Genomic DNA, 25,136 nt, shown 5'->3' on the forward strand with positions numbered 1-25,136 from the left:
TGCTTCACCACAGTCTTCTGCATGCACTACTGACAACTGGTTGCTGCCTCCAGGCTCTTTTGTTGTGATTAGCTGGCTGAGTTAATCCTGCAACAAGGGATGTGTGCTGCTTAGCACAGGCGTGAAGGTCAGGTGATATGGGTAGTACAGTACGGCACAAAACATGCCTACGCCGACTCCAGAGCACTTGTGATGTGGATCCCTGCATCTCTGATGGGCAAGACTCCTCCTGTAAGCACCACTACACTCTACCCCTTGACCCACATACCGTTGACCTTTTTTCACCTATATTGTAATTTGCGGGTTGCATGCAGAAGCTACCAGCTCTGTGAGTGAGAAAGGGAGAACCTCTACCAATCATTTCCCCTCTACGAATCCTTCCCCTCCACTGTCTCCAGGAGCCCTGCCTGCAGCAACAAGCTGTGGCCAGCAGTAGAATCATAGAATCATAGAATCATAGAATCATAGAAGCATTAAGGTTAGAAAAGACCTCTAAGATCATCGAGTCCAACCGTCAACCCAACACCACCGTGCCCACTAAACCATGTCCCTAAGCACCTCATCTACACATCTTTGAAATACCTCCAGGGATGGGGACTCAACCACTTCCCTGGGCAGCCTGTTCCAATGTTTAACCACTCTTTCAGGAAAGAAATTTTTCCTCACGTCCAATCTAAACCTCCCCTGGCGCAGCTTGAGGCCACTTCCTCTTGTCCTATCGCTAGTTACTTGGGAGAAGAGACCAACACCCACCTCACTACAGTCTCCTTTCAGGTAGTTGTAGAGAGCGATGAGGTCTCCCCTCAGCCTCCTCTTCTCCAGGCTAAACAACCCCAGTTCCCTCAGCCGCTCCTCATAAGACTTGTTCTCCAGACCCCTCACCAGCCTCGTTGCCCTTCTCTGGACACGCTCCAGCACCTCAATGTTCTTCTTGTAGTGAGGGGCCCAAAACTGAACACGGTATTCAAGGTGCGGCCTCACCAGTGCCGAGTACAGGGGCACAATCACTTCCCTCCTCCTGCTGGCCACACTCTTTCTGATACAGGCCAGGATGCCATTGGCCTTCTTGGCCACCTGGGCACACTGACGGCTCATGTTCAGCCAGCTGTCAACCAGCACCCCCAGGTCCTTTTCCGACAGGCAGCTTTCCAGCCACTCTTCCCCAAGCCTGTAGCGCTGCATGGGGTTGTTGTGGCCAAAGTGCAGGACCCTGCACTTGGCCTTGTTGAATCTCATACCGTTGGCCTCGGCCCATCGATCCAGCCTGTCCAGGTCCCTCTGCAGAGCCTTCCTACCCTCGAGCAGATCAACACTCCCGCCCAACTTGGTGTCGTCTGCAAACTTACTGAGGGTGCACTCGATCCCCTCGTCCAGATCATCAATAAAGATATTAAACAAGACCGGCCCCAGTACTGAGCCCTGGGGAACACCGCTTGTGACCGGCCGCCAACTGGATTTGACTCCATTCACCACAACTCTCTGGGCCCGGCCGTCCAGCCAGTTTTTGACCCAGCGAAGAGTACACCTGTCTAAGCCGTGAGCCGCCAGCTTCTCTAGGAGAATGCTGTGGGAGACGGTGTCAAAGGCCTTGCTGAAGTCCAGGTAGACCACATCCTCAGCCTTTCCCTCATCCACCAGGTGAGTCACATGGTCATAGAAGGAGATCACGTTGGTCAAGCAGGACCTGCCTCTCATGAATCCGTGCTGGCTAGGCCGGATCCCCTGGTTGTCCCGCTCATGCCTTGTGAGCGCCCTCAAGATGAACCGCTCCATAATGTTCCCCGGCACCGAGGTCAGGCTGACAGGCCTGTAGTTCCCCGGATCCTCCTTCCGGCCCTTCTTGTAGATGGGCATCACATTGGCAAGCCTCCAGTCATCCGGGACCTCCCCCATTAACCAGGGCTGCTGATAAATGATGGAGAGCGGCTTGGCGAGCTCCTCCGCCAGCTCCCTCAGCACTCTTGGGTGGATCCCATCCGGCCCCATAGACTTGTGAGCGTCCAGGTGGTGTAGCAGGTCGTTAACTGCTTCCTCTTGGATTACAGGGGGTTCATCCTGCTCACCATCCCTGTCTTCGAGCTCGGGGGGCTGAATACCCTGAGGATAACTGGTCTGCCTGTTAAAGACTGAGGCAAAGAAGGCATTAAGTACCTCAGCCTTTTCCTCATCCTCGGTGACAATGTTCCCCCCCGCATCCAATAAAGGACGGAGATTCTCCTTGGCTCTCTTCTTGTCAGTAATATATTTGTAAAAACATTTTTTGTTGTCTTTAACAACAGCGGCCAGATTGCGTTCTACCTGGGCTTTTGCCTTTCTCATTTCCTCTCTGCATGACCTAACGAGATCCCTGTGCTCTCCTTGAGTTGCCTGCCCCTTCTTCCACAAGTGGTAAACTCTCCTTTTTTTCCTGAGTCCCAGCAAGAGCTCCCCGTTCAGCCAGGCCGGTCGTCTTCCCCGCCTTCTCATGGCGTGTGGGGACAGCCTGCTCCTACGCCTTTAAGACTACTTTCTTGAAGAGCGTCCAGCCTTCCTGGACCCCTTTGCCCTTCAGGACCGTCTCCCAAGGGACTCCCTCAACCAGCGTCCTGAACAGGCCAAAGTCTGCCCTCCGGAAGTCCATGGTTGTGGTTTTGCTGGCCCCCCTCCTTACTTCACCAAGAATCGAGAATTCTACCATTTCATGGTCGCTAAGCCCAAGACGGCCTCCGACCACCACATCTCCCACCAGTCCTTCTCTGTTTGTAAACAGCAGGTCGAGCAAGGCACCTCCCCTGGTAGGCTCACTTACCAGCTGCATCAGGAAGTTGTCTTCCACACACTCCAGGAACCTCCTAGACTGTTTCCTCTCTGCTGTGTTGTATTTCCAGCAGATGCCCGGGAAGATGAGGTCCCCCACGAGAACAAGGGTTAGCGATTGTGAGACTTCTGCCAGCCACTTGTAGAATGCTTCATCCAGTAGGTCTCTCATGCTCCAGGAAGCAGCCAGTCAACCAGTCAAATGGGGATGCATGTTATTCTCATTCCTTCTGAAGCCAGGCTCTGAGTTTGTGTACAGAGTCGTACAACCGCATCACATGTGCGTGTACCTGTGTCTGCAACTTTACAGAAGAACCATAAGATCTAACAGAAGACACACACCATAAATACAGCAGATGCCATAAATACAGCTGACATAAGCATGCTGAATAGCTCTCCCGAGTCCTCCGTGTGCTACTGTTTTACCTGCCCATATTCCTTTTGTATCACTTGCATATTTCTCCCTTGAGTTCCAGCTTTGGAACTTGTAGCCGAATAGGAAAGTGAGTTTTCCTCAACACTCCTGCAAAAAGCTGTTTCTGGAAGTCACCAGGGGAGTAGCAAAGTCCAAGTTTCAGTTTTCCCCTTTGCCCTGGCACATATCACCCAAAAAGTTGTGACTGTGCCTCTGAGCCTTTCACCAAATCACAAGATGGTTGACTCTGGAAGGCACCTCAGGAGGTCATCTGGTCCATCCCGCCAGCTCAATTCAGCACAGCTAGAGCCGGTTGCCCAGGACCATGCCCAGATAGCTTTTGAATATTTCCAATCATGGAGACTCCAAAACCTCTCTGGGCAACCTGTGCCAGTGCTCGGTCACCCTCAGAGTAAGAAAATGTTTCCTGATTTTCAGAAGGAGCCTCCCTCCCGTGTTTCAGTTTGAGTGCATTGCCTCTTGACCTGTCACTGGGCACAACTAAAAAGAGCCTGGCCCTGTCTTCTTTGTACCCTCTCTTCAGGTATTTCAATGCATTGATGAGATCCCCCCCCAAGCCTTCCTTTTTCCATGGTAAACCATACCAGCTCTCTCTCTCTCCAGTCCCATAATCATCTACGTGGCACTTCACTGGACTCTCTCCAGTATGTTCATGCCTCCCTTGTACTGGGGAGCCAGGAAGGGGAGCCAGTACTGCAGGGATGAGCTCTCCAGTGCTGAATAGGGAGGGAAGGATCACCTCCCTCAGCCTGCTGGCAACACACCTCCTGCTGCAGCCCAAGATACCATTAGGTGCCTTTGACTCAAGGGCACATTCCTGGGTCATGCTCAAGTTGCTGTCCACCAGAACCTTCAGGTCCTTTATGGAGAATGTGCTTCCCATTTGAGTAGCCCCCAACCTTCCTTGGTGCCTTTAGTTGTTCCTTCTCAGGCAAAGGACTTTGTCCTTCCTCTTGCTGAACTGCATGAGGTTCCTGTCAGCCCATTTCTACAGCCTGTGGAGGTCCCTGGGGATGGCAGCACAACCCTCTGGTGTATCAGCCACTCCTCACAGGTTGGTGTCATCTGCAAATTTGGCGAGGGTGCACGCTGTCCCATCGCCAGATCATTAAGGAAGATGTCAAACAGGACTGGAGCCAGTATTGACCCCTAGGGCACACCGCTAGTTGCTGGCCTCCAACTAGGCTGCGTGCCACTGGGTGGCTGCCAGCCACCATCTGGTCCCAGCCATGCAGACTGGTTTTGATCCACCTCACTGTTTGATCATCCAGGCCAGACTTTATTAGCTTCTCTATGAGGATCTTACAGAAGACAGTCTCGAAAGCGTTCCTGAAGTCATAGTAGCCAATATCCACTGCTCTCCCTGTCTCCAAAGCCAGTCATTTCATCACACAAGCTGGTTATCCCGTTGGTCGTGCGTGAATTCCCCTAGGTGGATCGTGATGACATTCTTGTCCTTCGTCTGCCTGGAAATGGTTCCGAGGATGAGTTGCTCCATCACCTTCCCAGGGCAGCCTGGCAGTCAGAAAGTCTTTTCTGTACAGAGCAATTACTGTACTTATTAATACTAGTATAGTGGCAAGTGAAACGAATAGTGGGCATGAGAACAGGTCTAGAATGGCGGGGGTGTTGGAGGTAAAACCACCAGACATGTCCCACCACGTGGCAACAGCCGCTCATTCAGCAGACTGAATACCTTGACTTTGTTGCGTTGTTCATCAGGTTCCAGCAAGAACAGTATCTCATGTTCCAAATTTGCAGTAAATAGAAGAAGATTGTTTAGGAAGCCTCCGGTTCCTAATATTGGGAGGAGGGTCCATTATTGCTGAATTAATTGGTGGCACTATCATATTTTTTATGGTTCTATTTATATTTAATGGCTGTTATTCTAGTTTTGTTACTAGGAATGGTTCTATTCTTCTATTGTTATTACTATTCTCTTTGTAAGTTATGGTTCTCTTGTGGTCACAGCAGGTCATCGTGTGCAATATGGGTGCAGTCTCCCTATCACTAGACTAAGAGTGGAAGACTGCAAGCGTTATTTTCCCATTTTGTGGGATGTTACTTCATCCTGTCGGGCTTTTAAGGTACATGTCTGCTGATTGGCTCAGGATGTGCATGGGTCTTCTGTGGCACCATTTAGACAGCATTTAGCCACAGCCCATTCCTGACATCCTTGAACATCTAAGTGCAACGGTATGAGTAGATGTAGAGAGGTCTACCCGTGGAATAATTAATTTATGCGCCCAAAGCCTTCTTGCCAGTGTCACCCGCAGGACAACTGCTCACCTGTACTGTGTGTCCACGGAGGCTTATCAGTCGTCCCTTGGGCTCCCAGTATTGCAGTTGTGTTGGCACAAAGACTTGGCTTAGCAGGGCATGGCCTACAGATGCGGGCATTTCCCAAATCCTGGAGATACTGGGCCGTGATGGCTTCTCAACTTGGCCGTGCTTGTTTCATAGCAGCCAGTTGCCTACTTTGACGTAAGGAGGCTGCGTACTATTGTTTAGGCCACGTGCTGTGGCACATGCCGCTAAGGCAGCTGTTTGCAGTCTGACAACTGCGGATGCCAGTCTGTGGGTTTACTGTGCCACCAGCTGACCAACCAGCTTTGAGAGGGCTTTCAGTTTGACTGTCCACGCGGTCTAGGGCTGCCCCTCCTCATCCTAGCGCTTCAGACAACTCACGCGTCATGCAATGTTTCACATGCTCTGAGTGAACTGCGAGCTGTAATTCTTAACTCTTTGGCGTATATGAGGAATTAAGGGCACCTACACTGCAATTCCAAGAGAGCTGATATTCACTTCCGGTTCAGGACTTTCCCATGTGAACAGAGCAGCCACAGCATGATCAGGCATTGCGGATGGCGTACAAATGCTCTGACTCTGGGGACTGTGTGGACTCCCCCACATGCCTGATTTTACCAAAATTTAACCAGGATCTAGCAAAACGTATTCCTACTGTATGTCATCGTTCAGGTGCCTCTGTCCTGTGCAATGATACATAAGAGTCTCATCCTTCTTCCACATCCAGTTTCAAGCTATCCTTCTAGCCTGAGCGAGAGGTGAAGCAGTAACAACAGTTCGATTAGCTAGCTAAAGCAGCAGCATAACAACTGATCAGCACCCGGAGCTGTAGTATAGGATAAGAACATGCATTGGGGCTGACGCCACATGGGTGGCAACACCAGGCTCTTCCACTATGATTTGGCAGCTCAGTTCATCCTGCAACAGGGAAACGTGCAGCACAGCGCATTGCAGATTGTCCTGAGCTATGGGCAGCCCAAAACAAGCCCGTGCCTACACAGGTCAGCCTACTACGGGGATCACCAACTTGTCCCTGGAAAAGAGTCTTCTGGTTAGGACTACTACGTGCACCCAAAGCACTCGGGGTTTTGTGCCAGTGTTTCCATCACTTCACCTGGCTTGTTGCAATGAGCAGCATTAGAGCGATGTGCTGGTTGAACAGCCCTGCTGGTTTTCAGGCACGTTTCAGGGTGACAAGATCCAGCCGAGGAGATGTGTGGTGCAGGGACGAGCAGGTATGGAGTGACTCTGCGGTGCACTCCCAGGCCCATCTTCCGCTCTGGTCATGTGGCCTGGTGCTGACGGCGTGCCATCGGGCCCACACGGCCCATGCTCCCGAGGAAGGGCCGGGAGCCTCCTGGAGCCGGAAAGGTCGCAGCTGCGCCTGGCCGAGGCGCCGACGCCCTTCGGCAGGGCTCGGCAGGGCGGCAAGCCGGGAGAGCGCCGGAGCCGCGCTGGGAGGCAAGGGACAGGAGCCTTCGTCTGCCGGGGCGCCGCGCTCCTCCTCTGCCGACGCCCCTGCCCCGCGCCCCTCCCCGCGCCCCCCTTTCTCCTCCGCCGAAGGGGCCGCGGCACCGGGGGGCCGGGCCGGGTCTGTTGGGGGCGGGCAGAGGCGTCGGCGCTGCCCCGGCGAGGGGCCGAGCCGGCGGGGCGGGCGGGAGCGGGCCCGAGCGCGGCTCCGCTCGGCTCCTCTCCGGCTCCCGGCGGGCCCTTCGGCCCCGGCCGTCCCCGGCGCGGCAGGGCGTGATGGCGCCCGGGCTGGGGCCGTGGCTCCTGGCCTTGTCCTTGGCCGCGGGGCCGGCAGGTGAGAGCCGGGCGGGGAGGGCAGCGAGCCCGGGGCTGGGCCCGGGGCTGGGGCTGCCCGCGGGCGGCCCTGCCCGTCCCGGGGCGCCGGGGCCGCGGCTGCTCCCGCGCCGGGCGCGCTGTGGCCTGGCGCTCGCCTTGCTTAGCGGGGAGCGGGTGGGGTGGGCGGGAGAGGGAGAGGGAGAGGGAGAAAGAGAGGGAGAGGGTTGGGGAGAGGGAGGGGGAGAGGGAGAAAGAGAGGGAGAGGGTTGGGGAGAGGGAGGGGGAGGGGGAGAGGGAGAGGGAGAGGGAGTGAGGGAGGGGGAGGCTTTCGGGCAGCGGGTCGGGGCCGGAGTGTCGGGAGCGGGCGCGGCTCAGCCCCGAGGCGGGCAGGCGGGGCATTGCCCCGGCGCGGGGGTTTGCCGGGAGAGAGGCGGGTGTCGGCTGTCGCTGTGCCGGGGCGGGGGGCGCCGGGGCGTCGGGTGAACGTCCTGATCGGGCCGTGGGCGCGCCCTGCCCGGCTGCCTGCGCTGTCCGTCCGCAGGGGTGTGGGCGCAGCTGAGGCTGGTGGAGGCCGGCGGAGGGCTGCGAGCGCCCGGGGACTCCGTGCTCCTCTCCTGCCGCGGGTCCGGCTTCAAATTCGGGAATTTTTACGTTCGCTGGTACCGTCAGGCACCCGGTGGCAGACTCGAGTGGGTGTCCTTGATCAGCTCTGATTCCTCAGTCATTGAATTCGGGCAGTCAGTGCAGGGTCGAGCCACGGTGTCCCGGGACAATTCCCGGTCCGAGTCATCTCTGTCCCTGCGTGCCCTGCAGCCCCGGGACTCTGCCCGCTACTTCTGTGCTGTTCACACGGGGACAGGAAACCCAGCTGAGCTTTAACACAAACCTCCTGCCAGGGTCCCGGCTCTGGGCCTCGGAGCTGGAAGGCAGGGGCGTTGGTACATTTGTCCAGGGCTGCTCTCAGAGAGTTGTGTAGTTACAGCATACAGTTTGATTCTCACGGGGACACGCTACTTTTTTCTGTCCCCAAATGAGCTCTAACCCTTCTGCTTGCCTTCTTCCCATGTCTCACGCCAATCGTCAGTCCTAGAATCATAGCATCATAGAATCATTGAGGCTGGAAAAGACCTCTAAGATCATTGAGTCCAACCGTCAACCCAACACCACCATGCCCACTAAACCATGTCCCTAAGTGCCTCATCTACTCATCTTTTAAATACCTCCAGGGATGGGGACTCAACCACTTCCCTGGGCAGCCTGTTCCAATGTTTAACCACTCTTTCAGCAAAGAAATTTTCCTTACATCCAATCTAAACCTCCCCTGGCACTACTTGACGCCATTTCCTCTCGTCCTATCGCTAGTTACTTGGGAGAATCCTCTCACACTCCAAAACCGCTTTGCCTTTGGGAACAAGTTTTGCTGTTTCCATCGTTTCCCGGTAGGGTGGGTACCCAGTCGTGGCCCAAGTGGTGAGGTGTGTGAATAGCCCTGCTCTGGTTTTGAGCATGGCTCAGGTCGACTCATTCGAGCCCATCAGTTTTGCTGCCTGAGGAGCGAGCAGAGGCAATGGGGAAAGTACAGAGGGTCATTTGGGAGCTCACTGGGAGAATGGGGAATTCTGTGCTTCTCTCCCAGATCCGAGACTGTAACGGGAGCAAGAGCTTGTGAGCATGTGTGTTTGCAGCTGCTGGATCCTGGAGATCACAAGCAGAAGCCCAGGGAGGCGGTGGAGTAGTTGAAGCGATTGCTTGAGCTGTTCCTGCCTGTTCATCCTGTCTCCCGGGGTTGCAGGTGCCCTTTCTCAGGTGCAGACAGAGGCCCCTGGGCCCACGGTAGGGAAGGTCTCGGAGTCTGTCACGCTTACCTGCCACATCTCTGGTGTACCCATCACTGACAGCAGCTACGCTTGGGACTGGATCGGTGAGACTCCTGGCAGAGAGCTGCAGCATATAGTGCTGCAGTATCCTTTTACGGGACTCCAGCACATTGCTTCATCCTTCCAGACCTGTGACCAGCTCTGCAGACCTCTCCAGGAACCAGCTCTCACTGGAAGTGCTCTCGCCATCAGCTGCAGACACGGCCACCTATTTCTGCAGCACCAGCGAGCTGGAAAAGGGCACAGTGCTTGAAACAGAGGCAGGGCCAGGGCAGAACTGGAAGGAGGGGGTTTGAATCCAGCGAGGTCTTTTGGGGTTGCCTGCAAGAAGGCTTCTCAGGAAGAGTCTGGGCTGGCTTTCCCGGAAAGGGGCACAGAGGCGCTGCAGCAGCAGCAGCAGCAGCAGCAGCAGCAGAGTCTCCCACAAGCACACACAAAACCATGAACATGTTGTTAACCTTCTTCCATATTCCCAAGTCTCTCTGACAGGCAGAAAGCAACAGAGAAAGAGGTTTGTTTAGGAAGCAGCTCAACAAGCCTTGGAGAACTCAAATTTGAACATGGAAATCCAGGGCTGAATTGTCTTCTGAAACCTCATGTTGTTGAGGGAGCCCCAGAGTAGTGCGAGAGCAGGAGCTGAGCTGCAGAGCCTCTTTTTCCCCTGGACATGATGAATAGTCTCTTTGTTGTGGTGTTAGTGTTGGCTCCGTGTGTGTATGCTCATGTGTGTACACTGGGGGCCAGCACAGGTTTCTGTGAGGCCCCCGAGGAGGAGGATATGGAGGGTGCCCTGTGCCAGAACAGCGCTCCAGCCCTGCATGGGTTTGGGGGCCATAGGGAACCTGGCATGTCCTACCATGCTGGGGCAGCTCCAAGTGTTCCAGTGCACCTTAGGCCAACTTTGGGGTCTATGATCTTTGGTGTTACCATCAGGCACCTGGTGGCAGACCCGAGTGGGTATCCTTCATCAGCCTCTTGGGTGCTACAAAGAAGTACGGGGAAGCAGTGCAGGGTCAAGCCGCGGCATCCCAGGACAATTCCCTGTCTGAGTCATCTCTGTCCCTGTGTGCCCTGCGCCCCCGGGACTCTGCCCGCTACTTCTGCGCTGTTCACAGGGGGTCAGGGGAGGGAAATGGGGTTTCTCCTTTCCCATGAGCCCTGGATTCTGGTGCTAGGGCTATTCCCTAGCCACACTTGGCAATTCTTGTTTCATAGCAGCCAGTTGCATGCTTTGACGTAAGGAGGCTGCCTACTATTATTTAGCTCTAGCACGCGCCCATGCCAGCCCAGCATCCCGTGGTCTACACACCGGGCAGTGCTGCTAAGACAGCTGTTTGCACTCTGACAGCTGCAGGTGCCAATGTGTGGATTTGCTGTGCCACCAGCGGACCGACCAGTTGTGAGTGGGCTTTCAGAGTTTGACTGTCCAGAGGATGTAGGGTTCCCTCTCCCAATCCTAGCACGCCAGAACTCTCACTTCATGCAATGGTCCACATACTGTGAGTGAACTGCTACGAGGAATTATGGACACTTATGGGCAACACAATCCCAGGAGAGCTGATACTCGTTTCCTTTTCAGGACTTTCCCATGTGAACAGAGCAGCCATAGCACAATCAGGCACTGCAGATGGCGTACGAATGTTCTCACTCTGGGGACTATGTGGACTCTCCCACAAGATGTTGTCCATTGTATTGTACCCCACAATACAGTGCCTAATTGTATCAAAATTTAACCAGGGTCTAGAAAAACTTGTTCGTACTGTATGCCGTCAGTCAGGTATGTCTGTCCTGAGCTATGACACAGAAGCGTCTCATCCTTCTTCCATGGCCAGTTTCAAGCTATGCTTATAGAGTGAGCTAGAGGTGAAACAGCAGCAACAATTTTATTTGCCAGCTGATGCAACAACACAACAGTTACCCAGCACCTGGAGCTGTAGTAACAATAAGAACATGCCTTGGGGCTGACACCGCATGGGTGGCAACTCCAGGCTCTTCCACTATGATTTGGCAGCTCAGTTCATCCTATGACAGGGAAATGTGCCGCACAGCGCATTGCAGATTGTCCTGAGCTATGTGCAGCCCAATACATGCCTGCGCCCACTCAGGTCAACTCATTAGGTGGATCACCAACTCGTCCCTGGAAAAGAGTCTTCTGGTTAGGACCACCTACCTCCTCCTTAGGCACCCAAATGGCTTGGGCTTTGGCAACAATGTTTCCCGCTTCCATCATTTCCACTTGACCTGTTGCCATCAGCTGGTTGGAGTGAAGTGATGGGTGAACATCCCTGCTGGGTTTCAGGCATGTTTAAGGGTGACAAGATCCAGCCGAGGAGGTCTGCCATGCAGGGATGTACTGTAGGGCATGTACCGAACCTGTGATATGCTTTCAGGTCCATCTTCTCCTGTATTCCTGTGGCCTGGCACTGGCAGCATCCCACTGGGCCCTGGGTGGTGTCACAGGTCCAGAGATGTGGGAAGCCAGAGCAGAGTGTGTCTGTGGGCAGAGAGGAGCTGGGGAGAGGTGAGCAGGAGCCACTCTGGCCATGTGGGATCAGGTGTGCACAGGGTCATTGCCCATCCCAGCTACATGGACAGGGGCAGTGGAGGAGCTGGAGGGTTCCACGCAGGACAACTTAGGATGCCCATGCAGCCCCATTTTCACAGAATGGTTGATTTTGGAAGGGACCTCTGGAGGTCACCAGGTCCAACCCTGCCCTGCTCAACCAGGGCCACCTAGAGCCAGTTGCCTGGACTATAATCTTCGGTGGTACCGTCAGGCACCCGGTGGCACACTGGAGTGGGTGTCCTTTATGAGATATGATTCCTCAGTCATTGAATTCGGGCAGTCAGTGCAGGGTCGAGCCACGGTGTCCCGGGACAATTCCCGGTCCGAGTCATCTCTGTCCCTGCGTGCCCTGCGCCCCCGGGACTCTGCCCGCTACTTCTGCGCTGTTCACACGGGGACAGGAAATCCAGCTGAGCTTTAACACAAACCTCCTGCCAGGGTCCCGGCTCTGGGCCTCGGAGCGGGAAGGCAGGGGAGTTGGTACATTTGTTCAGGGCTGCTCTCAGAGAGTTGTGTAGTTACAGCATACAGTTTGATTCTCACGGGGACGCGCTACCTTTTTCTGTCCCCAAATGAGCTCTAACCCTTAGAATCATAGAATCATAAAGGTTGGAAAAGACCTCTAAGATCATCGAGTCCAACCGTCAACCCAACACCACCATGCCCACTAAACCATGTCCCTAAGTGCCTCATCTACACGTCTTTTACGTACTTCCAGGGATTTTGACTCAATCACTTCCCTGGGCAGCCTGTTCCAATGTTTAACCACTCTTTCAGTAAAGAAATTTTTCCTCACGTCCAATCTAAACCTCCCCTGGCGCAGCTTGAGGCCACTTCCTCTTGTCCTATCGCTAGTTACTTGGGAGAAGAGACCGACACCCACCTCGCTACAACCTCCTTTCAGGTAGTTGTAGAGAGCGATGAGGTCTCCCCTGAGCCTCCTCTTCTCCAGACTAAACAACCCCAGTTCCCTCAGCTGCTCCTCATAAGACTTGTTCTCCAGACCCCTCACCAGCCTCGTTGCCCTTCTCTGGACACGCTCTAACACCTTCTGCTTGCTCTCTTCGCATGTCTCACGCCAATCCTCACTCCTCTCACACTCGAAAACCGCTTTGCCTTTGGGAACAAGTTTTGCCGTTTCCATCGTTTCCCGGTAGGGCGGGTACCCAGTCGTGGCCCAAGTGGTGAGGTGTGTGAATAGCCCTGCTCTGGTTTTGAGCATGGCTGAGGTCGACTCATTCGAGCCCATCAGTTTTGCTGCCTGAGGAGCGAGCAGAGGCAATGGGGAAAGTACAGAGGGTCATTTGGGAGCTCACTGGGAGAATGGGGAATTCTGTGCTTCTCTCCCAGATCCGAGACTATAACGGGAGCAAGAGCTTGTGAGCATGTGTGTTTGCAGCTGCTGGATCCTGGAGATCACAAGCAGAAGCCCAGGGAGGCGGTGGAGTAGTTGAAGCGATTGCTTGAGCTGTTCCTGCCTGTTCATCCTGTCTCCCGGGGTTGCAGGTGCCCTTTCTCAGGTGCAGACAGAGGCCCCTGGGCCCACGGTAGGGAAGGTCTCGGAGTCTGTCACGCTTACCTGCCACATCTCTGGTGTACCCATCACTGACAGCAGCTACGCTTGGGACTGGATCGGTGAGACTCCTGGCAGAGAGCTGCAGCATATAGTGTTGCAGTATCCTTTCACGGGACTCCAGCACATTGCTTCATCCTTCCAGACCCGAGTGACCAGCTCTGCAGACCTCTCCAGGAACCAGCTGTCACTGGAAGTGCTCTCGCCATCAGCTGCAGACATGGCCACCTATTTCTGCAGCACCAGCGAGTTGGAAAAGGCGCACAGTGCTTGAAACAGAGGCAGGGCCAGGGCAGAACTGGAAGGAGGGGGTTTGAATCCAGCGAGGTCTTTTGGGGTTGCCTGCAAGAAGGCAGGAAGAGTCTGGGCTGGCTTTCCCAGAAAGGGGCACAGAGGCGCTGCAGCAGTAGCAGCAGCAGCAGCAGCAGCATCTCCCACAAGCACACACAAAACCATGAACATGTTGTTAACCTTCTTCCATATTCCCAAGTCTCTCTGACAGGCAAAAGCAACAGAGAAAGAGGTTTGTTTAGGAAGCAGCTGAACAAGCCTTGGAGGAATGAAATTTGAACATGGAAATCCAGGGCTGAATTGTCTTTTGAAACCTCATGTTGTTCAGGGAGCCCCAGAGTGTGCGAGAGCAGGAGCTGAGCTGCAGAGTGTCTTCTCCCCCAGACATGATGAATAGTCTCTTTGCTTTGTGGTTAGCGTTGGCTCCATGTGCATATCTGCTCACGTGTGTACGCTGATGGCCAGCATGGATTTTTGTGGGGCCCCCAACAAGGAGGGATATGGAGGGTGGGCCCTGGGCCGGAATCCCACTCCAGCCCTGCATGGGTTTGGGGGCCGAAGGGAACCCGGCATGTCCTACCATGTAGGACCCAGGTAGCCCCAAGTGGCCCTGGGGCACCCTACACCACCCTGGCCTGCATCCCCCTGCTTCTTTTCCCAGCCTCCAGTTTCAATGGGTTCCTCTACTCTCTGCAACTGCCCTTCCCACCCCTGTCCTGGGGATCCCCTCCCCACGGGGCCAGGCTGGAGCACCCAGGTGAAGAGAGGGGAAGGGAAGGCTTCAGACAGTCTGTGGAGGGGCAGTGTGGAGGGCCTCTGTGGAGTGGGCAGTTTTCCCCCAAATGGTGGTACCCATCAAGATGGTGACGCTTTGTCAGGGCTCAGTAGGTGTGCCATCCTGTGGCTGCAAAGGTCCTAGGGGGAGCTCTGGGTTCCAGCTGCGTAGGATGAGAACGGAGAAGGGAGTGTCCCTGCTCTGCTGAGCAGCCCCAGCAGCCTGGTGCCTGCTGAATCCTGTGCACGTGAGTTTTGGGAGATAAGTTGGGAGGCTTGGGCCTGCACATCTTCCCCAGACCTTCCGCACCAAGGACAACACAGGTCTCACCTGCCGAGAGCCCTGTAGGTCCTTTGCTGCTTGGGGGCTCTGGGAGGCCCTTGCCAAGGAAGAAGCAGCTGGAGAAGTGTCAACACGAGGGATCGAGTGGAGGAGTAGTGTGCTGGGCCAGAGCAGAGGGGGCAGGGTGGGGAGCACATCTGCCCAGGGGTGCCCTGTCCAAGCGGAGCTGGGCTCAGGGCGGTCCTACCCGGGAGCAGCAGCTCAGCAGCAGCAAGGGACAGGGGGGCAGAGGGAGGAGAGGAGAACGTGCCACCCCCAGGGCCAGCTCCAAAGTGCTGGCAGCACCCTGCTTTCCTTCCTCAGAGGAAGGTCGAGGGTGGCTCTACAGACACACATCACCTTTTGCCCACCGGAGGTTTCCCTGCCAAGCGAGTGCTCTGTTATTGCACCCTGCAGGGTGAGAGACACCCAGGAGTGCACCAACATCTTCAGCTTCTCCTGCTCCTCCAGCCCCCACCTCTCGCCTTCCCTGTTGTCATAGACCGAGGGAGTGGCTGGGAGTGGCTAGGAGGGACTAGGAGTGACTGCAGTCACAGAGGCACAGACAGGGACGATGTGGGTAGAACTGTTCTGCAGGCAGAGAGAAGCTGGAGAGTGGCGAGACAGAGCGGGCCTGGCCATGTGGACTGCCATGTGTGTGGGGTTATTGCCCATTGTAGGTAAGTGAAAGGAAGGGCTGATGCCCCACAGGAACTGAGCGTGCCCCTGTGCTCTGCACGGCTCTGTGGAGCTGTGCTGACAGCTTGCAGCCTGGCCTGGCCCCCAGCTCTACCTCCGCAGCCATCCCTGCAGAGCACAGTGGGAACAGCCCACCTCCTCTTCTAGCCGTGAGTTAGGCACCACCTAACTAGCCTGCCTCCCCTGCAGTGTGGGGACAGGCAGGGCACCTACCTGCTACTTGTGATTTGGTGAAAGGCTCAGAGGCAAAGACAAAGGGATTTGTCCCCCCTGGTGCAAAACCTTCCTGCTTCAAATGGGAAAAATCAGAAAAAGTTCCCTGTCTGAGAGGGAAAAGGAGGGAGGGAAACGTGGGGCCTCCCTCCTCGTGAGCCCTGATTCCTGGTACCAGCTCTGTTCCTCTGCCCATCTTTGCCAGCTGGGTTCAAAGAGAAGGATTTCGTCCTACCTCTGGTCCAGTGCCATCACAGTGCCTCCACCAGCGTTGCCCTGACCTTTGCTGAATCTCGGAGTGATCATGGCTTGTTTTCGCTCTCTGCAGCAGTCACTGGCCAGGTGGCCTTGGAGCAACACATCAGGGAACTGGCCGTGCGAGAGGGAGATGGAGTCACCTTCCAGTGCAGCATGAGTGGAGACAGTATGAGCAGGTACTACATGTTCTGGTACCGACAGGGGCCACGTGGCTCTCTGGACTGGATTTTCCGGGAGGGTGATGCCTATGGAGAAGGTTTCCAGGATCGCTTGAAGGGAACAGTGGAGAGCTCCCAGAACAGATTCACACTGCAGATTGAGGCAGCAAAGCAAGGGGATGAAGCAGCGTATTACTGTGGCGCTAGGCTCACCCTGGAGCAGGTCTGCAGCAGAGTTGACCAAAACCCGACTGATAGAGAATGCAGGCTTCTCAGCATTTCTTTGTAGCAGCCGCTAACCAGAGGTGGGTGTCGTGCAATGGCAGGTGCAGGAAACAGACCTTTGGCATGCTTGCAGTAAAAGGCAGTGAAGGGAAGCGTGGTTGAAGGGCTGAGACCATTTATGGTCCAAGAGGAGCTTGCGCAGGTGTGCTCTGGTGGAGTCACTCAGGCAGTGGGTGGAGGAGCTGCAGAAGGAAGTTAGCAGGCTGCACTGTATCATCGTGGGTGAAGAAGAAGAAATAGAGTATTTTTTGAGACTTTGGAAGAAGAAATACTAGAGCCCCATGGCACTGACCTCCAAGGAGTAGCAGACTAGGAGCTTCAACATCAAACAGGCAGCACCTTGGAGAAGCAGGTGCCGTGATCTCTGATGACCCATTGGAACAGGATATCACTTAGTCCCTTTCCTCCAAAGTACCAACCAGCAACAGATATGAAGCCGTGGCAGAAGACAAAATCAATGACCAAGATTCACAGGGAGAACCGCAGCAGCAGCACGTACTAAAATTAGTAAAGGAAGCAGCAAGTCCTGGTAGTGGGTAACTCTCTGCTGAGGGGCACTGCGATATCCGTCTGTTGGCCTGATATACAGTCAAGAGAAGTTTGCTGCTTGTCAGGAGCCAAGATCCAGGATGTCTTAGAGGGACTGCCACCACTGGTAAAAAGCACAGACTCCTATCCCCTACTTCTTTTCCACGTGGTAACGCAAAACAAGCAGGATGGATAAGCGCACCTACCAGAGTAGTGGGGAATGCCCCCCAACCCTTTCCAAAGTCAGGAACCCTAAGTCCAGCCACCGCTAGTGCATGTATACCAATGCACACGTCTGGGCAACAAACAGAGGGAACTTGAGCCAAGTCTGAGAGTTATGATGTCATAAGAATCACAGAAACTTGGTGGGAAGTCTCACAGGACTGGAAGAACACAACGGATGGCTGCAAACTCTCTTGGAACGATGGAAAGGGAAGAAGAGGAGGTGGAGTTGCACGTTGTGTAAAAGAGAAATTTGAGTGTACGGAGGTGGGCTATGGAGACCACAAAAGTTCTACCCAATGCTTTTGGATGGAGATTAGAAAGATCGTCACCAAGGGGCATCTTACGTTAGGTACCTGTTACCGATGTCCCAATCAGGATGACGAGGCTGCGAAACCTTAGTTTGGCTGCTCAGGGAAGTCTTGGGCCAACAGAACCTGATCCTCATGAGTGACTTGAGTTACCTGGACATTTGTTGGGAAAACAACATAGCAGTGCACAGGTCATCCACCAGGTTCCTGGAATGCATTGAGGACTGCTTTCTGCTACAGATGCTGGACATGCTGACTAGGAACAGCACATTGCTAGATTTACTGCTCACAGCCCAACAAGACGTAGTTGACACAGCGATCACAACATTGTGGAGTTTAAGATCCTGCTGAGCACACCGAAGACCAGTAATAGGACAAAGACGCTGGATTTTAGAAGAGACAAGTTCAGTATGCTCAGAGCCCAGCTGCGAGGGCTTCCATGGGAAGCATCCATGGAAGGCAAAGGAGCTTGGGAGTGCTGGGAGTTATTCCAGAACAGCCTCCTAGAAGCACAAGAGCAGTCCATCCCCTACAAAGGGAAAGGAAGAAGGCAGAGCAGGAGACCACCCTGGCTTAACAGTGAGCTTTTGGGTGTGCTTAAAAGCAAAAAAGCAGCATCCCGGCTATGGAAAGGCGGCCAAATAGCCATCAAGGAGTACAAGAACTTTGCTAGGGCATGAAGAGATGCAGTTAGGAAGGCTAAGGCTCAGCTAGGACTGAAATTGGTCACAGATGTCAAGGACAAGAAGGAAGGATACTTCAGATACATGAGCAGTAAGCAGAAGCACAGGGAAGACATAGGCCCATTGCTAATCAGGGCAGGGAAACTAGTTACTAATAATGCTGACAAGGCAGAGGTTCACAGTACCTTCTTTGTCTCTGTCTCCACCGGCGTAGCTGGGCCCCAGGTCACAGGATCAAGTATGTACAACACCACATGGGTCGGCCCACCAGTAGTGGAGGAAGGGCTGGTCTGCTGGTCATCTTGCAAGGGCTCAACCCACATAAATCTATGGGCCTGGTTGGAATCCACGCCCGGGGTGTTAAGAGAAGTGGCTGACATTGTTGCAAGGCCACCGTCCATCATATTTGAAAAGTTGTGGAGGTCAGGGGATATCCCTGACGACTGGAAGAGGGCAAATGTCATACCCAACTACAAGAAGGGCCCAGAAGAGGACCCAGGAAACAACAGGCCCATTAGTCTTACTTCAATCCCTGGCAAAATAACAGAACGAGTTCTCCTAGTAGCTACTATTACCCACATGAAGCAGGTGACTGGGAAAAGCCAGCGCAGATTTACCAAGGGCAAATCATGCCAGACTACCCTGATGACCTTCTACAACAAAATGACATGGGGACAGAAGCAGAGGGTGTTGTTTACCTGGACTTCAGCAAAGTGTTTGACTCTATTTCGCACAGCCTTCTCCTGGACAAACTGGCAAGATACAGATTGGATGGGTGGTCTGTGAGATGAGTAGGAAACTGGGTAACAGGCCGCAGTTTTGTAGGTGATCAATGTGAGTGGTGATCAATGGTTTTAGTCAGGCAGGCAGCCCGTCACAAGTGGGGTCCTCCAGGGATTGGTAATGGGCCCCATGGTGTTCCACATCTTCATAAATGATCTGGATGACGCGCTTGAAAGCATTGTCCTTCATGGCCTGGTTGCAGAGCTATGGGATCATGGGGATGCTCTGCAGCAGCTTACAGGAGTACTGTAGCAGATGGAGCCAGGCTGTTGAGGAAAGAGAGAGGGCAGATCAGCATGGGTCACATTGTGGTGGGTGGCTACTACAGCTCACCTGATCAGGAGGAAGAAGTGGACAAGGTGTGGTGGGTTGACCTTGGCTGGCCACCAGGTGCCCTCCAAGCCACTCTACCAGTCCCCCTCCTCAACTGGACAGGGGGAAAAAATGCAATGAAAGGCCTGTGGGTCGAGGTAAGGACAGGGAGATGACCCAGCAATTATCGTCACAGGCAAAACAGACTTGACTTGGGGAAATTAATTAAATTTATTATCAATCTGTCCTGGTTTCGGCAGGGATAGAGTTAATTTCCTTCCTAGTAGCTGGTACAGTGTTTTGGATTTAGGATGAGAACAAAGTTGGTAACGCACCGATGTTTTAGTTGTTACTAGGTAATGCTTACACCAGCCAAGGACTTTTTAGTTTTCCATGCTCTACTGACTGAGAAGGCTGGAGGTGCACAAGAAGCTGGGAGGGGGCACAGCCAAACTGGCCAAAGGGACATTCCATACTATGTGACGTCATGCTCAGTACATAAACTGGGGAAAGCTGGCCGGGGGGGCCGCTGCTCGGGGACTGGCTGGGCATCGGTTGGCGGGTGGTGAGCAATTGTACTGTGTATTATTATTATCATATTATTATTATTATTATTATCATTTTATTTCAATTATTAAACTGTTTTTATCTCAACCCACGAGTTTTTTCTAACTTGTGCTCTTCCAATTCTCTCCCCCATCCCACCGGGTGGGGGGGAGTGAGCGAGTGGCTGCGTGGTGCTTAGTTGCCGACTGAGATTAAACCACGGCAGTCCTTTTTTGGCGCCCAACGTGGGGCTCGAAGGGTTTGAGATAATAATAGATTAACTGGAGTGTATTAAGGAACTTATATCTGTTAATAGTTGTGGGTCACAATGTTGGTTTCTCTGTTCTTGATACTGATTTGTATAATCTGCATCGTGCTCTTTTTCCTGCTGTACATGTTAAAGATTGGTGTTGGTTTTTGCAGTTTGCTGTGGTGTGCAGTGAATAGTGATGTCTCGCTTGTGAGGTTTGTTTTTAGAACATTGACCTTGACGTTAGTGTGGTATGTAAATTTCACAATGAAGCCGTTACTGTACCACGGATACCATTTCGTGGAGACAACTAGCAATTGCAGTAACTTTTCTGAGAGTTTTTTTTATGGAGGAAATACAGAATGGCAGTGTCAGTACCTTCTTCTATGATGTTTCCTCCTTCATTACAGTAACTTTTCAGTATTTTGAACATCCTTGGGCAGTTAAGATACTTCTATTAATACTTCTTGGGAATATTGTTTTGGTTTTGTCTAAAGTTGGTAAGCAATTTAAGAATATCATCCAGAGATCTGCCCCAAGGCTGAATAATTATGAGTGGCAGGGTGTGTGGGACAAGATGGGCAAGTACCTAGGCCAATGAGCACCCCCAGTGTTTTGGAACTTCACCCCTGAGCAAGTGCAGAATCCTGAAAAGTTAGTAGAATATTTGGAAAAAGTATGCTGTCACCCTGCACCCCTCACTCCAGAGAGATGCAGATCATTGCAACGTGCTGGGGCCTGGCCCATGCCTACCGAGCCCTGTTCAACACCATTCAGTGCCCTCAAAGGGAAGAGAAGGTCTCTGGCTCTGACAGTAAAACGACACGCCCTGCGGCCACTCCAACCCCAGCGACATGCCGTGCAGCCACTCAGACCCCGGCGACAGGCCCTGCAGCCACTCCGACCCCAGCAATATGCACTGCAGCTACTCAGACGCCGGCAACAGGCCCTGCGGCCACTCAGACCCGGGCAACACACACTGCGGCCACTCCAACCCTGGCGACAGGCCCTGGGGCCACTCAGACCCCGGCGACATGCGCTGCAGCCACTCAGATCCCGTCGACAGGCCCTGCGGCCACTCAGACCCCGGCGACATGCACTGCGGCCACTCAGACCCCGGCGACAGGCTCTGCGGCCACTCCAACCCCGGCGACAGGCCCTGCGGCCACTCAGACCCCAGCAACACGCCCTGTGGCTGAACCAAAGAACCAGCCTGTGCCGGTATCAGTCGCCCCTGTACACAAGAAGAAATCTTGGAAGCGAAAGTCAGCTCGTTTAGTAAGGGAGGAAGAAGCTTCTTCTAAAAGGGAACCGGAGGAAGAACTGTACGACTACCCTGGAGAAGGGCCATCACGAGAACAGCAGGAGGAGAGCCGGCCGCTGATTGGGGAGGAAGAAGAGGAAGAACTCATAAACGAGGCAGTGACCACCTGATCTCTATCCCTGAGTGAGCTGCGAGATATATGAAAAGATTTCAGCCGCCGTCCAGGTGAGCATATTGTCACCTGGCTGCTCCGATGCTGGGATAATGGGGCCAGTAGCCTGGAATTAGAGGGTAGGGAAGCCAAGCAGCTGGGATCCCTTTCTAGGGAAGGGGGCATTGACAAAGCAGTTGGAAAAGGGACACGAGTCCTCAGCCTTTGGAGGCGACTCTTGTCAAGCGTGAAAGAAAGGTATCCCTTTAAGGAAGATGTCATATGTCGCCCAAGCAAGTGGGCCACCGTGGAGAAGGGTATCCAGTTTCTGAGAGAATTAGCTGTGCTGGAGGTGATTTATGATGACCTGAACAATGAACAACTATCCAAAGATCCAGACGAAGTCAAGTGCACACGACCCATGTGGCGGAAGTTTATAAGGAGCTCACCATCGTCATACGCCAATTCATTGGCAGTGATGACCTGGAATGATGGAGAGGAACAAACAGTGGATGAATTGGCTAGTCAACTCCGGCAATACGAGGAAAGTCTTTCTTCCTCCATCGTCTCGGCTGTGGAGAAACTGTCCGAAAAACTGTCCCGGGAGGTCCAGCAACTCAGAGAGGATAGGTCCTACTCCTCACCTGTACGGACCAGTATCTCGGCTATTAGGAGTCAGCGTTCTTTTGCTCAAGAGAGAGAATATAAAGGGTACACACCACGGGGCACCCTATGGTTTTCTCTGCGTGACCACGGAGAGGACATGAGGAAGTGGGATGGGAAACCTACTGCAGCCCTAGGGGCACGGGTACGTGAATTGCAAGGGAAAACAATCACAGAAAGAGGTTCTTCCAGGAAAATTGCTGCTCCAGTTTCCAGCGGGCAGTTCCCCAGAGAGAGTAGAAGGGCTGATCTTACTCCTGATGTTACTGAAGAAACTTCTGACTCGTACGTACAAGAAATGAGAAATGAGTACTGTGATGAGGATTAGAGGGGCCTTGCCTCCAGCCAGGGGGAGGAAAGGGACAACCGGGTTTACTGGACTGTGTGGATTCGGTGGCCTGGCACATCAGACTCACAGAAGTATAAGGCTCTAGTAGACACCGGTGCACAGTGTACCCTAATGCCATCAAGCTATAGAGGGGCAGAACCCCTCTGTATTTCTGGGGTGACGGGGGGATCCCAACAGCTAACTGTATTGGAAGCCGAAGTGAGTCTAACTGGGAACGAGTGGCAGAAGCACCCCATTGTGACCGGCCCAGATGCTCCGTGCATCCTTGGCATAGACTACCTCAGGAGAGGGTATTTCAAAGACCTAAAAGGGTACCGGTGGGCTTTTGGTATAGCTGCCTTGGAGACGGAGGAAATTAAACAGCTGTCCACCTTGCCTGGTCTCTTGGAGGACCCCTCTGTTGTGGGGTTGCTGAAGGTCGAAGACCAACAAGTGCCAATCGCTACCACCACGGTGCACCGGCGGCAATATCGCACCAACCGAGACTCCTTGATTCCCATTCATGAGCTGATTCGTCGACTGGAGAGCCAAGGAGTGATCAGCAAGACTCGTTCACCCTTTAACAGTCCCATATGGCCAGTGCGGAAGTCTAATGGAGAGTGGAGACTGACAGTAGACTATCGTGGCCTAAATGAAGTCACGCCACCGCTGAGTGCTGCTGTGCCAGACATGCTAGAACTTCAATACGAATTGGAATCAAAGGCAGCCAAGTGGTATGCCACAGTTGATATTGCTAATGCATTTTTCTCAATCCCTTTGGCAGCGGAGTGCAGGCCACAATTTGCTTTCACTTGGAGGGGTGTCCAGTACACCTGGAACCGACTGCCCCAGGGGTGGAAGCACAGCCCCACCATTTGCCATGGACTGATCCAGACTGCACTAGAACAGGGTGGAGCTCCAGAACACCTGCAGTACATTGATGATATCATCGTGTGGGGCAACACAGCAGGAGAAGTTTTTGAAAAAGGGAAGGAAATAGTCCAAATCCTGCTGAAGGCTGGTTTTGCCATAAAACAAAGTAAGGTCAAGGGACCTGCACAGGAGATCCAATTTTTAGGAATAAAATGGCAGGATGGACGTTGTCAGATCCCAATGGATGTGATCAACAAAATAACAGCCATGTCTCCACCAACTAGCAAAAAGGAAACACAAGCTTTCTTAGGCATTGTGGGTTTTTGGAGAATGCATATTCCAAATTACAGTCTGATTGTAAACCCTCTCTATCAAGTGACCCGAAAGAAGAACGATTTCAAATGGGGCCCTGAGCAACGACAAGCTTTTGAACAAATTAAAGAGGAGATAGTTCATGCAGTAGCCCTGGGGCCAAGGCAAGATGTAAAAAATGTGCTCTACACCGCAGCCGGGGAGAACGGCCCTACCTGGAGCCTCTGGCAGAAAGCACCAGGGGAGACTCGAGGTCAACCCCTAGGGTTTTGGAGTTGGGGATACAGAGGATCCGAGGCCTGCTATACTCCAACAGAAAAGGAGATATTGGCAGCATATGAAGGGGTTCGAGCTGCTTCAGAAGTGATCGGCACTGAAGCACAGCTCCTCCTGGTACCCCAACTGCCAGTGCTAGGCTGGATGTTCAGAGGGAGGGTCCCCTGTACACATCATGCAACTGATGCTACGTGGAGTAAGTGGGTCGCACTGATGACACAACGGGCTCGAATAGGATACCCCAGTCGCCCAGGAATCCTGGAAGTGATCATGGATTGGCCAGAGGGCAAAGATTTTGGAATATTGCCAGAGGAGGAGGTGACGCCTGCTGAGGAGGCCCCAATGTATAGTGAACTACCAGAAAATGAGAAGCAATATGCCCTGTTCACTGATGGGTCCTGTCGTCTTGTGGGAAAGCATCGGAGGTGGAAAGCTGCTGTATGGAGTCCTATGCGACAAGTTGTAGAAACGGCTGAAGGAGAAGGTGAATCGAGCCAATTTGCAGAAGTAAAGGCCATCCAGCTGGCTTTAGACATTGCTGACCGAGAAAAGTGGCCAGTGCTCTATCTCTATACTGACTCATGGATGGTGGCAAAGGCCCTGTGGGGGTGGTTGCAGCAATGGAAGCAGAGCAACTGGCAGCGCAGAGGCAAACCCATCTGGGCTGCCGCATTGTGGCAAGATATTGCTGCCCGGGTGGAGAACCTGGTTGTAAAAGTCCATCACGTAGATGCTGACGTACCCAAGAGTCGGGCCACTGAAGAACATCAAAACAACCAGCAGGTGGATCAGGCTGCTAAGATTGAAGTGGCTCAGGTGGATCTGGACTGGCAACATAAGGGTGAATTATTTCTAGCTCGATGCGCCCATGACACCTCAGGTCACCAAGGAAGAGATGCAACATACAGATGGGCTCGTGATCGAGGGGTGGACTTGACCATGGACACTATTGCGCAGGTTATCCATGAATGCGAAACATGCGCTGCGATCAAGCAAGCCAAGCGGTTAAAGCCTCTTTGGTATGGAGGACGATGGCTGAAATATAAATATGGGGAGGCCTGGCAGATCGATTATATCACACTCCCACAAACCCGCCAAGGCAAGCGCCACGTGCTTACAATGGTGGAGGCAACCACCGGATGGCTGGAAACCTATCCCATGCCCCATGCCACTGCCCGGAACACTATCCTGGGCCTTGAAAAGCAAGTCCTATGGCGACATGGCACCCCAGAAAGAATTGAGTCAGACAACGGGACTCATTTCCGAAACAACCTCATAGACACCTGGGCCAAAG

At 53.5% G+C, this 25,136-nt stretch overlaps 1 protein-coding gene and 1 gene segment (V, D, J or C); both read left to right on the forward strand.

Annotated features, from left to right (window-relative positions):
* Window positions 1–25,136, forward strand: part of LOC143169279 (M1-specific T cell receptor alpha chain-like) — a 342,482-nt gene that overhangs the window by 117,998 nt on the left and 199,348 nt on the right. The window lies entirely within an intron of this gene.
* Window positions 7,223–18,601, forward strand: LOC143169282 (T cell receptor delta variable 2-like). The segment is given in 2 exon segments: window positions 7,223–7,343; window positions 15,968–18,601. Coding segments are annotated over 2 exon segments (435 nt in total).

Source organism: Aptenodytes patagonicus, chromosome 20 (assembly GCF_965638725.1).
Source record: "Aptenodytes patagonicus chromosome 20, bAptPat1.pri.cur, whole genome shotgun sequence".
NCBI lineage: Eukaryota > Metazoa > Chordata > Aves > Sphenisciformes > Spheniscidae > Aptenodytes > Aptenodytes patagonicus.